The 13,848-nt window shown below is 50.9% G+C and overlaps 3 protein-coding genes across 3 annotated transcripts; 2 read left to right on the top strand and 1 right to left on the bottom strand.

The window, feature by feature from the left end:
* Positions 1-291: 291 nt before the first annotated feature.
* PV07_02836 (uncharacterized protein) lies at positions 292-4,233 on the top strand (the record flags this gene model as incomplete). Its single annotated transcript, XM_016389481.1, has 8 exons — positions 292-340; positions 390-765; positions 817-915; positions 1,009-1,039; positions 1,089-1,141; positions 1,204-1,372; positions 1,438-1,485; positions 2,563-4,233. The coding sequence occupies 8 exons, from the start codon at positions 292-294 to the stop codon at positions 4,231-4,233; spliced, it is 2,496 nt and encodes an 831-aa protein (XP_016251383.1).
* A 386-nt stretch (positions 4,234-4,619) lies between these two features.
* On the top strand, positions 4,620-5,084 carry PV07_02835 (uncharacterized protein; the record flags this gene model as incomplete). The annotated part of the gene is made up of 2 exons (XM_016389480.1): positions 4,620-4,793; positions 4,848-5,084. 2 exons carry the CDS (start codon positions 4,620-4,622, stop codon positions 5,082-5,084), a joined length of 411 nt encoding a protein of 136 aa, XP_016251382.1.
* A 7,272-nt stretch (positions 5,085-12,356) lies between these two features.
* Positions 12,357-13,848, bottom strand: PV07_02834 (uncharacterized protein; the record flags this gene model as incomplete). Its single annotated transcript, XM_016389479.1, has 3 exons — positions 12,357-12,989; positions 13,057-13,151; positions 13,203-13,848. The coding sequence occupies 3 exons, from the start codon at positions 13,846-13,848 to the stop codon at positions 12,357-12,359; spliced, it is 1,374 nt and encodes a 457-aa protein (XP_016251381.1).

Below are 13,848 nucleotides of genomic sequence, written 5' to 3'. Positions count from 1 at the left end.
GAAAGGTCAACAAAAACAAAAAGAAACTGACACAGGCAGACAACCATGGACGAAAAATCTAGCCATGATAAATCAGGCAAGCAATGTTCCGCACAGAACAAATGGTGAGATAATCCGAACGAAATAGGGATGGTCGGTTATTTCGGAGTTCAGCTTGTGGCAGCATCACATGCTTTGCAGTGCCTTACCGATATAGCCAGACAGGGTCAAGTTCGACTTGAAATAAGATCATTCTGAGAAAAGTAGGACAACATCCTATATACGTAATACTCAAGTCAACACAAGTGCGCCATGTCGGATCTATTACAGGGCGTTGCTTTGATATCAGGAGCCGGCTCCGGTATGCTCACTCAGGGGACCACGAAAATAGCTGACTTCTGGAATCACAGGTATCGGACAGGCAACTAGTCTTGCATTTGTCCGGCATGGCATTACTCAGCTTGCGCTCCTGGACATCGACCCTGCCGGGATGGCAGCAACTAGGAAGCTGATTTTCGAATTAAACAACCAGGTAGAAGTACTTGAATTAGAGGCCGACCTCTCCAACGACAAGGCAATTGTGGATGCCATCCAGGCAGTTGTCAACAGATTTGGGCAGATCGACATAGCCGTGAACAACGTTGGCATCGGCGGTTCCATGTGTGCCACATCGGAGATGAGTGTGGACGACTATCGCAAAGTTGTCGACATCGATCTGGTTGGTCTCTGGGTAGCGCAGAGAGAGGAAATCAGGCAAATGCTACGACAAGACCCACGAGGGCCGTGGTAATAACTGACCTTTGAGTTACAACCCCTGGCTCTAAATCTATCTTGCAGCCCTGAAATCCGAAGCCGAGGTGTGATTGTGAATTTATCTTCCACGTACGGGCACGTTGCCCCCTCTGCTACGACACCAGTCCCACCCTATGTCGCGTGGTGAGTCAGTCCTCCTGGTGAATGCTTTTAGCTCCATTCTGTTACATACATCATGAGTACGATCAACTAAACCTTACTTGTTGTGATGTTTAGCAAGCATGGGGTATTGGGCATGACGAAAGTGGTAAGTTGGTGTTCAACCTTATGCTCATCATCCAACTCACGCATTTCAGGACGCCAATTCCTACGCAAAGGACGGTATACGCATCAATGCCATTTGCCCAGGGTAAGTTCATTCAATGTTGTCCGGGTCAGCCAAATAGGGCTCGATGATGAATTGTAAAAAAGGTTCGTAAATACCCCAGCCTTGAAGGCGGCCGTTCAGGAAGAAGGTGTCATGCGGGACGAGTTGAAGAAGGTTCCAATGGGCCGGTTTGCGGAACCTTCGGAGATAGCTGAGGCCATCTCATTCCTGGTGTCCCCAATGAGTAGCTATATGTCTGGCGCAAGCTTGATTGTAGACGGGTTAGTGTTAACGGTCCTTCACGATGTTCCTAAATCCAATGGCTAACTCGAATGCAGTGGTTTTACAAGCCAATGACCTCGAATATCAAGTTGATCGCGGCCCGGGTTCACCCGTCTACTCTCGAATCGTCAAGTAACATCGCCTTTCTGGAGTTGTATTGCCATGCCAGACTGCATTCACGAATGGCTTCGAGCCTCGAAATCTCATAACAAGAGTTGGCAGAGGTGGACAAAATTGCCAGCTGACCTTGTCCAGATTGGCTCTGCATATTTCCAGACTCGGAGCAGGCTGGGAGAGCGGCTTAGATTTCTATTTGTGTGATCGGGACACTTTACATAAAACATGACCTCCCTACAGGAATCAACGAATATTTGGTCCCGATCCTACTGGAACGTACGGGAAGATTGCCATTCTATGAACAATTAGTGGATGTTTTTGCGCGGAACTGTAAATTGTCCAGCTCACCATTCCAGAGCTCCCGTTTTAACTGCTCTTTCGACAAGGTCTATGCCACAACGGATCTATGTGTCTGTAACAAATCAGACGGGAGAGGTCAGCCAGTTCAAAAAGAAGTTGTGACCCTGTCGAATGCTTTCATCCCCGCGCGGGCCGAATAAATCGCTCGCTTACAACTTCGCCCGTGCTCCGAAAAGGCGGTTCGGGCTGAAAATTGACCTGACAAACGCCTCTCACCTGGAGACTGGAGTCCCAGCCGCTATGTCGTATACATCCACAGACTCTCTCTCTATTCCTTTCTCCCTCTCTTGATCTCTTAATCTCTCGCTCTCTCGCGTCTAGCTGATCCGATGGCTTTTTAAATACTGAATGAGAGCATCGCCGCTTTTTGCGTCATTGTGATGCCCTATTACACTCAACATATTGAGAATTGAATCTTATTCGACCAGATCCCATGGATCTTTCGAAACTTTGAAGTATGCCGACGATATCTAGAACGAAAGTCGTACCTATCATAAACTGCATGGCCGGAGTCCTCTCAAAAAGCTCAAGTTCTGCGGGCCATTTCTATAGATATCCCTCAGTGCGCAGATACTTCGCGACCATAGAGGTAAGAGGACTTTGATTTACGATGACAAAGAATTGTATATGGGCTGGCCATATGTGTTACGGCCAATCATATCGTGAAAATGTATATTGTCTTGGAAAGCTAAAATCTGAACCAGGAGCCTGGTTTTGACGACACCTATGATGTAGTCGTCGTCGGCTCAGGAGCTGCAGGGCTCACAGCGGCCTTCACAGCAGCTTTCGGTACAAACAATCGCGTCCTTGTCGCAGAAAAGACCGGCTACTACGGCGGAACAACGGCATTTTCAGGGGGTGGACTATGGGTCCCAGGAAACCCCAAGATGTCAGAGCTAGGGATCGTTGATTCTCGCGAACGTATTCAGACTTACCTACAAGAAATACTGGGTCCGAGCTATCAAGAAGACCTAATTTCGGCCTTTCTGGACTCGGCTCCTACGATGGTAGCCTGGATGGAAGAAAATTCGGCCGTGCGGTTTGTGGGCACCCTGGCCCCGGATTATCACATGGATCGCAAAGGCTCAGAGTACGGGCGGACCATCATGACCAAGTCATACGACGGCCGGGGGCTCGGGCCACTAATCAAGCAAGTTCGGTATCCTCTTCAAGGCATGTGTGCTTTTGGGTCTATGCAAACAGATCTAAGCGAGCTCAACACGTGGAAAAGACCGCTGGCAAACTGGAGAAATTTCAGCTTCTGTGCCAAAAGCCTCGCGAGGTACGCGTCAGACTTGGTGCGGTACGGAAAAGGCACTGCGTTGTTCAACGGGAATGCGCTGGTCGGTCGGCTGTTGGAATCAGTCAAACGAGAAGGAGTCGATCTATGGAGCGATGCTACAGCACTCGAGCCGATAGGGGGAAATGGACAAGTTGACGGCCTCGTTATACAAAAGAACCACACCAACATCCGCGTGCGAGCCAGGAAAGCTGTGCTGTTAGCAAGCGGGGGATTCAGCCGCTCGGTCGAGTGGAGCCGCAAGTACCTGCCTAACGCCGACTGGTCAGCTGGTTGTCGTGGAAATCAAGGAGACGGTCTTCGTATCGGTATTGCATTGGGAGGCAGTCTCCCTCCGCGGAACGAGGACAATGCTCTGTGGTCTCCGATCTCTCAACTCATCCCGAAGAGAGGGCCCGTCCGAAACTTCCCCCATCTTGCCCTGGATCGGTCTAAGCCAGGCTGTATCATCGTTGATGGCGATGGTCAACGGTTCGCGAATGAGTCGGCCCCATATCAGCCATTTGGGCGCAATACACATGCTGCAGGAGTTCGCAAAGAGTATTTAGTGGGTGACAGGACCTTCCTTCGGCGCTATGGTATGGGTATGGCCCTTCCGGCACCGTACGCCATTGGCCACTTACTGCGGAAGAATTATCTATTACAGGCCCAAACGGTTCCCGAACTGGCTCAAAGGATAGGTATGGCCCCGGCGAAGCTGGCTAGCACGGTTGATCGATTTAATCAATTTGCACGCGCCGGCAGAGATGATGACTTCCATCGCGGTGAATCCATTTATGACCAAAGCTACGGAGATCCGCATGTCAAACCGAATCCCTGTCTTGCCCCGCTGGAGAAGCCACCATTCTACGCCCTGCCACTCTATCCCGGCAACGTGTCGACTCTGTATGGTCTCAGAACAAATCACAATGCTCAAGTGCTCAACTCTGACGGCAATCCCGTACGTGGTCTGTATGCGCTGGGCGCGGACCAAAACTCCATTATGAAAGGGCTCTACCCTGGGGGTGGGAGTACACTTGGACCGGGAATGGTTTTCAGTTATCGAGCCGGTCTCCATTTGTCAGGTCGGCTTTAGTAATATCTGAATTTGATGTTGCACCCACTCTTTACAGCCTGGTAGCTGCCCTCCAGAATATGCATTGTACGTCCACTTACCTGTAGACCAGCTTAAGAGTGATATCGAAATCCGTCCGGGTGTTTCTTCAGGCTGGTGCTCCCGAACATTCTGGGAAAACCTTGGTTCTTAGATTCCCCGGAAAATAATGGCGAGAGACTGCAAGACTAACCGGGCTTTTCGGCCCTTACCTGTTCGAGGAACCTTGGATGCCGTATTTTGATGACATGTCCAAAAATTGCATGGTATATACGTACGTCCACCCTCTATCTCTAACCTTGCCACTACGAGCTTGAATACTTCGCTTGCCACATAGAAAATTGCAAGTTCGGCCTCCTCCGACAGTCATGTCGTTCATCCCAATCCCAGACCCCGAGGATAGGATCGTCAAGATCACTGCCTTCTGCTACAAGAAGCCGGGCATCTCCTGGGAGGAGTTCATCAAGCACTGGCGGACCACGCACGTGGAAAAATTCACGCGGAACCCAAAAGCCGCCTCCCGGTTGATCGGATACGTACAAGTATTTGATGCCCAGAAGTTTCAAGCAGAATGATTCTAATCCTACACGATGTAGTGCCACAGAGATGAAGAGGCCAGCCGCCAGATGGGGCCTGTGCCACTGGCCGATTATGACGGCTATGCTGAGTTCTACGTCAAAACCATCGAGGACTGGATAGAGATCGCGTCGGAACCACAGCATCTTTCCGAGACAATGCCCGACATGGATTACTTTTGCGATCCCGCACGAATGACCTTGCTGATCACCAATTACGAACCCCGTTTTGGGGCAGTCCCTCCACTGAAGAAATAGCTGTTTGGGCACGGACGGAACTGGGTCTTCAAGTCTGCTGTCATCAGTACGAGCTGGTACCATATGATCCTGGTGTATCCTATGTACGTGATATTGGACTCCAGGCGATCTCGATACCTACATTACTTTGTGCCCTTGCGGCGAGAGATGCATTCGAATAATTATATTGCATACCGTTTCGCAGCTTATCCGCGATTTCACCGGTCATTATTCCAAGGGGCCACCAAAATCGAGCTGATCCGATTTCGTTCGGACGTGCCACGATGACGGTCCGGCTTGCCGAAGACTCTAAACGAATGGGCCGGGCGAAAATGTATAGTCTAACACCGCTAGTAGGAAACATGCCAAGAAGGATAATAATACTTTGATCCATGCAATACTAGCCAATACTGGTATTATAGTAGCCCGTTTCGGTACCCGAGGTACTAAAAACCACCCTATTTGGGAGCCGATCCCGAGGTGACTACGAAGATCCCGCAAAGGAGAGAGTGCCAGGGCTGCCCGTAAATGCGAAAACAAGGCGCTGGCTCCGGGACGGGATCCGCAGTTCCCGAAGACTCCTCACGGTCTGTGCTGGGGCGTACCAAGATCCCGAATGCTTTATTCCGCTCGAGGTAGACGAGGCATAAGGGGTCTCTCTGAGGAGCTATCTTGAAATAGTGGACCAGGATCTGGGAGCCTTCCACTATCTTCTGGGAAATGGCCTCACCTGGAAGCTCTGCACAGTGGGAAAGACTTTCCCAGAGTGCATCTTGGGATGCAAGGAGCCTCCAGTGTACGCTTGGGAGAGAAGGTGCGATCTCGGCCTCGACAGTATAGCTCTGAGTGGGTCATCGTTCTGCTTGGTTCTACTGTCGACTGGACTAACCTCCTTCATGGCGCTTCTACATGGACGTCATTGAACTAAGCAAAATCCTTAAAACTCAGCATGCAGGTTCAACGACCGTGGGGATACATAGAATTGTGGATGTTGCTAAGCCAGTGCACTAGTCACAGAATAGGCGCTGTTCGCGGCTGCGGCTACCACCTTTTGCAGGACAATGTGGACTGGACTCCATCGCTTTGAAGTGATTCTCGAGCATGCTCATCCTATTGTTGCTGCACGCGAAGGAGGGCTATCTGTTGTAGGGTCGTGGCCGAGTCTCAGGCGGTGAATGCGAAGAGGAAAGGCAGCCCCGCTTCACAAGGTAGCTAGCTCTTTGCTCGGCGTCTATCGAGAAATGGTGGATGGCGGCGGCCGTCCGACTTGGCCGCTTTGAAGACCCGGCGCATCCCAGGTCCCCCCGTCGTTTCAACGTTGCGAATCGAATTTTTTTTGGGTTATCATTCAAATTACAGACTACCATTCCCTTTTCCTTTTGCCTCATCTGAAAGCCCCGAAATGATTCGGGCTCTCTCTCTCTCTCTCTCCAGAGATTAGTTCGGATGACATGCATCGGGGAGATTGAGACTGCTCTTACCACTTCCGACCTCCCCTTTCCGGGATTGACTTTGGTCCTAACCAACCTTGGTGATTTGTTCGTCGACTTCGAAGATGTCATGACCCTTGGCCAGATCTTGCTCATTCATCTGGTGAATGTCGACGGTAGCAATCTCGTCACCGAAAAGCTTGGGTATTTCCTCGAGAGGGATATTTTTCGTCTATAGCGAAGAGAACCCCACGGTGTTAGCAATGCTAGTTGTAGCGAGGAGGAGAGGAGGGGGTAGGACGCAGGAAGAACAAACCTCCGGATAAATGAAAAAGACCACAATGAAGCAGACAATACAGTTCGCCACAAAGACCATGTAGAACTTCCACCCAATGTGTTCGAATCCGATAGGCGCCGTCTGCGTCCACAGGATGGTTGAGGCATAGGAGAAAGCGAAGGAAATACCACATCCCAGCGCGCGAATATGATTTGGCCAGATTTCGGCGGTAAAGACCCACGACGCGGCATCGATGAAGGTTCCATATATCTGTTTTGGTTAGCGAGTTCACCAGCGATAGAGGGAGGGATGCTTCATACAAAGGCAAAGAAGTAGAGGAAGAAGATCCCTCCGCAAGCGTAGCTTGTGTTGCCGGTTTGGACAAAATACTTGGTAAGCGCCCCCTCTCCAGATAGCGCAATGCCCAAGAAGAAAGAACCGATGACTGTGAAATACGTCAGCTTAGGGGCTCAATCATAGCGCGAGGTAGTGGTCAACTCACGAAACATCCGCTTTCTTCCCAAACGGTCAATCAAGAACGGAGCAACTGCGTTAAATGGGATCGTAACAGAGATCCATCCGGCGGATAACAAGAGTGCATCACCTCCCGTATAGCCGAGTGAGTTGTACAAGAGCACACTATAGTTATTGATGACCAGGATGCCCATGCCATTGGCACTCCATAAGATAAAGCAGGAGAAGAAGAGACGCTTTAGGTTGGACTTCTTCGTTACCACCGACCATTTCCCCTCCGCTTTTCTCAGTCTAGCATCAAGCTCACGCTGCTTTTTAATCTCGGTAGCTTCGAGCTGTGCAAAGTGTTCGGTGTCAGGACTATTTTTGTCGGGGTGCAGTTTGGCTAGGAGCCGGACGCCTTCGGCATCACGGTCATGCTCGATCACTGGGAGGTCGCAGAGACGTCAACATACAGATGATTCATCAACGAGGGGGGCCAGACCGACTTACACCAACGGGGCGATTCAGGCAGATAGAATGACACTGGCACCATCACCACAGCCAAGAGACAGCCAATGGAGATGGGAAATCGAAATCCGAACGTGCCAAGGGCCTTCGATTGGGCGAAGTATGCGCCGTAGCCGATCCAGGATGAGCAGGAGTATCCCAGAGCAGAGAAGACTCCTCCTTGGGCGACCAGGAAGCCGCGGAAGGACGGGGGCGAAATCTCAGCCTGGTAGACGGGAATGGTGGAAAACAAGGATCCGCTTCCGAAGCCAGTGATGACACGGGCGACCTGGTACATAGGTACGTTCGTCACTCCGGTTTGTAGGGCGCTTCCTATGATGAGGAAAAAGAGCGACGCCCATATCGTCTTCTTACGCCCGTACTTGTCGCCGACGGCAGTGAGTATGGCGCAGCTCACAAATGCACCTAGAAAGTAGATGGCATTGGAGGTCGAAATCACCGTCGTCGTGTGAGAAGATGTGGGATCCAGGCCAAGAGTCGAATAGAAGGTCGGTTGACCCAACGTGCTAGAGATGATGGCTAAAAGTGGTCAACACCTTGATCGACTGTGTTTGTCGTCACTCTGCAACACGTACCATTGTTGTAGGCGGCTGTGAAGATGCCGAATCCCGCCAGCCAGATCAACCGCAGGTTATACCAACTCCAATTCTCTTGGATATCCTCCATATTGTTGCAGGTTGCGGTTGTTGGTCCCGATTGGAGTGTCCTTTTTTTCCTGGGCCTTGTCAAGTGGCTGTTAAAGAAACAGTCAGAGAAAGTGACAGAAAGAGAGCTATTGTCTGCAGGTCATGTCGATCTGACTGGGCGGGATCGCGACCATAATATCAGTCTTGAGGAGAGCATACCCACCGTCCCTCGGGGTTAGATAGGGAGGGGGAATAGCCTTGTCTAGGCAGATTACCAAGGCAACCCTACCGTACCCTCGGGTTTCTACTGCATGACTTGGGTGTCACATGCCGAGGGCAGGAACATGAGCCGGTATATAAGGTGTTGTCCTCAAAATGCAGCCGGACCGAGTTTCTGGTCCCCAGCAAGTCCACGTGTGCTTTGGCGGGGACCCCGAGAACGGCCACGGCTGCATCCGTACAGGGGTACCATTTCGGCTATCAGTCTTCCTGGTGAAAAGATCCCAAGTCCTGAAGTAGCCTCGAAGTCAAGATAGAGCTAAAGAGGAGAAGCGACCAAGAACTTGGCGACACCTGCGCCCTGCCTCGGATATCGACGTCCCCGGACGGTACGGCTACTCCGCAATAACCCCATGGGGAAGCCGCCTCAGATATAGAGAAATGCTTAAGGTCTATAATAGATTTAGTTTCACTAATCAGATCGCTCCATTCACGGGTGACCGAGTGACCACCGACTGACTGCAGTAATGATTGCTGACTGCAGTCCTGGCATCGCTGCTTCTTAGAGGTCAAACTGAGAATTGAGATCCTTCTCATACAAACGACTAACCATCCTGGACGGAGAAACTTCATACAACCAAAAATTCCTGAACAACATCTTCCAACAGTAGACTGGTGAGATCTGGGCTCAGACTGTGAACTTGGTATTGCTAAACTGGCAGAAGATGTCCATCCAGTCCCTCGGCTGGCCAGCCTCGGGTGGGCTGCTACTACTATACTGGGGTAGTATGGGGTCCGAGGTCCGGGGAACTGGGGCGTAAGTATTTACATTCAGAAAAACTCCTTCCCTTCAAGCACCCATTTCTAAGCATAAGACAGGTCAGTGCGGTATCTTCTAGTGGACCGCTGCTCTCTACAACATTCTTTGCAGAGTCATTCAAAATAAAATGGACCACAAACTCGACCCCGAAGCTGCGGAGGTGAGGGAAGTCGGGAGCAAGCTGGAGCTGGAGCTCGTTGATACGGACCCTGACGCCATCCTCGCCGTCGACATTCAAAACAAGAACGCCGTGAAAGGTGACGATTCCGATGGCAAGGTTGACTGGAACTGGAAGCAGCGCATTGCTGTTTTCTTCCTCATTTGGCTGTATACAGGTCAGTATCGAGACACAGAGGGGCTTAAAATGAACACCTCGAGATATTAACACCTTTCAAAATAGGCTCTCAAATTCCCGCCTACTTTATCGGTGGGCCCTTGAGCTACATATCGGCCGACCTGAGCGGCACAGTTGCTGCGGGATGGCTGCCGGTCACGTACGGTTTATCCGCTGCCGCCGTGATCCCAATGTGTGGATATTTCCAAGATATGATAGGTCGCCGCTACGTGTGTCTTGCCGGAAACGTTGCGCTGCTGGTTGGCTGCCTCATCATGGCATTGGCACACTCGTTCAGCGTGGGCATTGTCGCGATGTCGATTTGTGGTGTTGGTGCCGCCATTGGGGAAATGACCGCGCTGGCTGGGTAGGTTTCTCTGAGAAAGTGTCAAGGAAGGAGTACTGACGAAACTACTTCTTAGCACGTCTGAACTTGTGCCCGTGAAACGCCGTCCTGTCTATGTGGCCCTGTTGACAATCATGACTGTTCCATTCTACCCCTATGTCATGGAATCGCAGTTATTGGCTAGAGACGTCAGCTGGCGCTGGGGGCTTTGGATATGTTTGTAAGTTACCATTAGATGTGATATATGGCCATCTGCCCCTGAAGCTGACAATCATGACCAAAAGCATCTGGAACGCGATGAGCTTCGTTGCCCTGTTGTTCACCTACTTCCCCAGGTCACAGACCCGAGCCCACACCAAGGATTTGAGACAACTCTTAACGAAAATCGACTATCTTGGCCTTTTCACGTCCTTTGCAGGATTGGTTCTTCTGTAAGTTCCATCTCATTTTCCGTCCGAGGGCCAAAGCTTATCAGTGGTAGTCTTGTCGCTCTCGAGGCTGGAGGCTACAGCTACCCCTGGAAAAGCGCCCGTGTCATCTGCCCGCTTATTATTGGCGTGCTTTTAATCGCTGCTTTTGTTGTATGGGAGTGGAAGTTTGCTCGATTCCCAATGGTCCCTGGTGCACTCTTCAAAGGACAAAAGCTCGTCACTGTTGGGTATCTCATCGCAACAGTCGCAGGTATTCTCGACCCATTCATGTTTTAATGCTGCCGTGCCTAATAACTTGGCCGCTAGGCATGAACTTCGCTGCTCTGCTCAACCTCCTCCCTACTGAATGGGCTGGCGTTTGGGACCCTGATCCAGTCCAGGCAGGTATTAAGGGCCTGATCGCTTCCTTTGGTGTCGTCACAGGGGCAGTCTCCGGCAATCTAATTCTCCCCAGGGCAGGACGCTGGACCCGGGAATTGATGATATTCTATGTTGTCCTAATGAGTAAGATATCTTCATTTCGCCCCTTGAGAGGCGTTTTCATGCTGAAAGTCACAGCTGCATTCCAAGGTGCGTTCTCCATCGCAAGGCCAGATAATGCCGCAGTTGCGGTTACCCTTGCTGCAATTGGCTGCATTGGAGTGGGAGGCGTTATCACTCCATCAGCCACCCTCGCCATGATGGCGTGTCCCGATTCACTGCTCGCAACTTGTGTTGCGCTCTCACTGGCGATCCGGACAGCGACTGGCAGCATCGGCTATGCCATCTACTTTAACGTCCTTGAGAACAAACTCAAAACCACGCTGCCGACGAGGGTCGCGGAATTTGCTATCGCAGCCGGACTTCCAGCCTCTGAGGGCGCAACCTTTGCAGGCGTATACCTTGCGACGCCGCAGAACGCGACCAGTGTACCTGGTGTTACGGCCAAAGTTCTCCAGGCAGCTGTGATAGGCGTCAGATGGGGCTATTCCGACGCTTTCAAATACGTTTGGTATACCAGTATCCCCTTTGGAGTCCTGGCACTTATTGCGGCTTGCTTCGTACCGAAGTTGGAGAAGCATATCACCAACAGAATTGCTGCAAAGATTGAGTAAAAGAGAAGGACAGGCGAATATCAGAAGGCGTCCCCCGTGTCATGGTCTGCCCCCACTACCGGGAGTTTAAGATTTTCTGTCAGTACCTATCACTTTTTGTGTTCCTGTCTCCATGAGGCTGTGAAGGGAAGTGAGCAGCGCCGGGAGACTCATAAGCCGTCAGTAGGGGGTTTAGTGCTCCTCAATCCCTGTTACGGTGGGTTGGACAATGACCCCGTTTGTTGGACCGCAATGTTCATGATAGAAAGGACGAGAGACTCGCAGTCCAGCACCACTCCATTACGCCAGACCTCGTCGTGGTGTGCTCCCTCTCATAAGCGGGCGACAGTAGCTGCGTTAAGCAAGGGTTCCAGGCAAGCCTCGGGCTGATGTTTTTGTTTATTCGGTTGTCGAGAAGTTTTGACCCTCCTCCACGCATTTTACCCCATGGAACCTTGAAACGCGAGACGGGGAACGAGCGAAGCATTTGACGACTCAGTTCGCGGCTGGGGGCTATCATGTCAACATGGCAATAGTTTACAGACTATCCAGTGCGCGAGAGCAGTGTAGGGCCGGGGCGTATGAAGTGGCTATATCATTGAAACTGTCTTTTGAACTATCATTGTCTGAAGTCTTTGTCCTGGGAGTTGAACCAATGACGTGGGTGGGCGAAGATGTGATGGAACCAATTTGATGCCTACCACGTGCTGCTCCTCTGTCAGAAACGGGCCCCGATGCTGGAAATTCTGTGTTTTAGGCATCTAGAATTCCCTGAAGACGCCACTTCTTCGTAAGTTCCCCCTGTTTTTCCACGTCGAGCCCTCGAATCTTACTGAAATCGGGACCATACTGCGGCCAGTATCCACGCCCACCAGCGAAGTAGATGTCTGTTCTTTGGCGCTCTGAGCGCTCGATATCCTTACCTTCCCACGCATCTCGTGGTCGATACTGATCTCGTGGCTGGAGTCGTAACTCATCGCACTTGTCCCGTAGATACAGCATTGAGGCATCGTCGAAGTCCCACATAACATATCCGCAAAGCCACAAATTCCAATCGTCGGTGTTGAAGACACTCGTAAGAAGAGACTGTCCCCAGTGAGCTTCCAACCAAGTGATTGATGGACCCAAATCCGATGAGTCTCGCCCTTTTTCAAATAATGGATATCGCTCCGCTAAATGTAGGGCCTCCTGCCGGGGTGTGAGTTCATCGTAGCACCCTAGTAACTCGTCGTCGTCGCCGTCTTGGTTGACAGCGAGATATCTCAACGCAGATGGCCATCGATCAGAGGCTATGCCAACACAATCCTCAAGCCGCATTACCGTTATCCTCTCTTCGTAAGACTTCGAGCCAGCAACTGCACGGAGAAAGGGCAGGCCGTTGGTGAGCTATCAATGATGTACCATCAGTCGATTGTCAATGCGAAGGCCTCACAAGATGAAATTCAAACCATACCATTTCTTGAATGGGCGGTGACTGATCTGCATCCTCGTCCCAATCGACCGGGAGCTCTCCCCATTCGACGTCATGAGCAGCAAGATCTTCGAAAGCTGCAGTTGTGAAGAGTTAGTATCCAGGACACCAGGTCATTAGATGCATACCTTCGGCAACAGATCGTTCCAGAAAGATATATACGCAGATTAACTGCTCATTTACCCAAGGAGAGAATTCATTGAAAAACTGGCTGTCTGATTGATCCGCAAGGGCCAGGCTGCCTTCTTTTCTACAGAACAATGTGCACATGATTTGGTATCGAAAGAACGCTCTCTCGACATGCAACTGCTCGCGAGTCGTAATCTTGTTGGAACGCTGAATTCCAAGGCATTTTGTCAGCCGGGGAATCGTTTTATCCTTGAAAAGCGCTGTGAGGTCGTGAACTGCTTTGTAAGTCCTTTCGAGAAAATGATACTCGGGTAGGGACAAAGTATGAACTGCCGATCTGGTCTCCGATTGACTGCCAACGCGGCGTGCTAGCTGCTGCAAAATTCGACTGACTGCAGTCTCACCTTCTGGCACGGTATGGGTGGTCTCTAGTAAGCAGAGAGCATATGGCATTGTCAGTTCCGGGATATGACGAGTGATGATCTTCGACGCAGTCGTATGGAAGTTTTCTCTCAATGCGTTATGAAAGATTCGATTACTCAGAACCGCATGTCGAAGCTCCTCGAAAGTGTCTAGGTGACCAAGAATGTTGGCAACCACGGTCAGAGGAAGGTTAAGCAGTAAGCCAGATTCCCGAGACGTCAT

The sequence above is a fragment of the Cladophialophora immunda genome (assembly GCF_000835495.1).
Source record: "Cladophialophora immunda strain CBS 83496 unplaced genomic scaffold supercont1.2, whole genome shotgun sequence".
Taxonomy (NCBI): Eukaryota; Fungi; Ascomycota; class Eurotiomycetes; order Chaetothyriales; family Herpotrichiellaceae; genus Cladophialophora; species Cladophialophora immunda.
The sequence above is the reverse complement of the archived record's forward strand: the minus strand, read 5'-3'. Positions and strand labels throughout refer to the sequence as shown.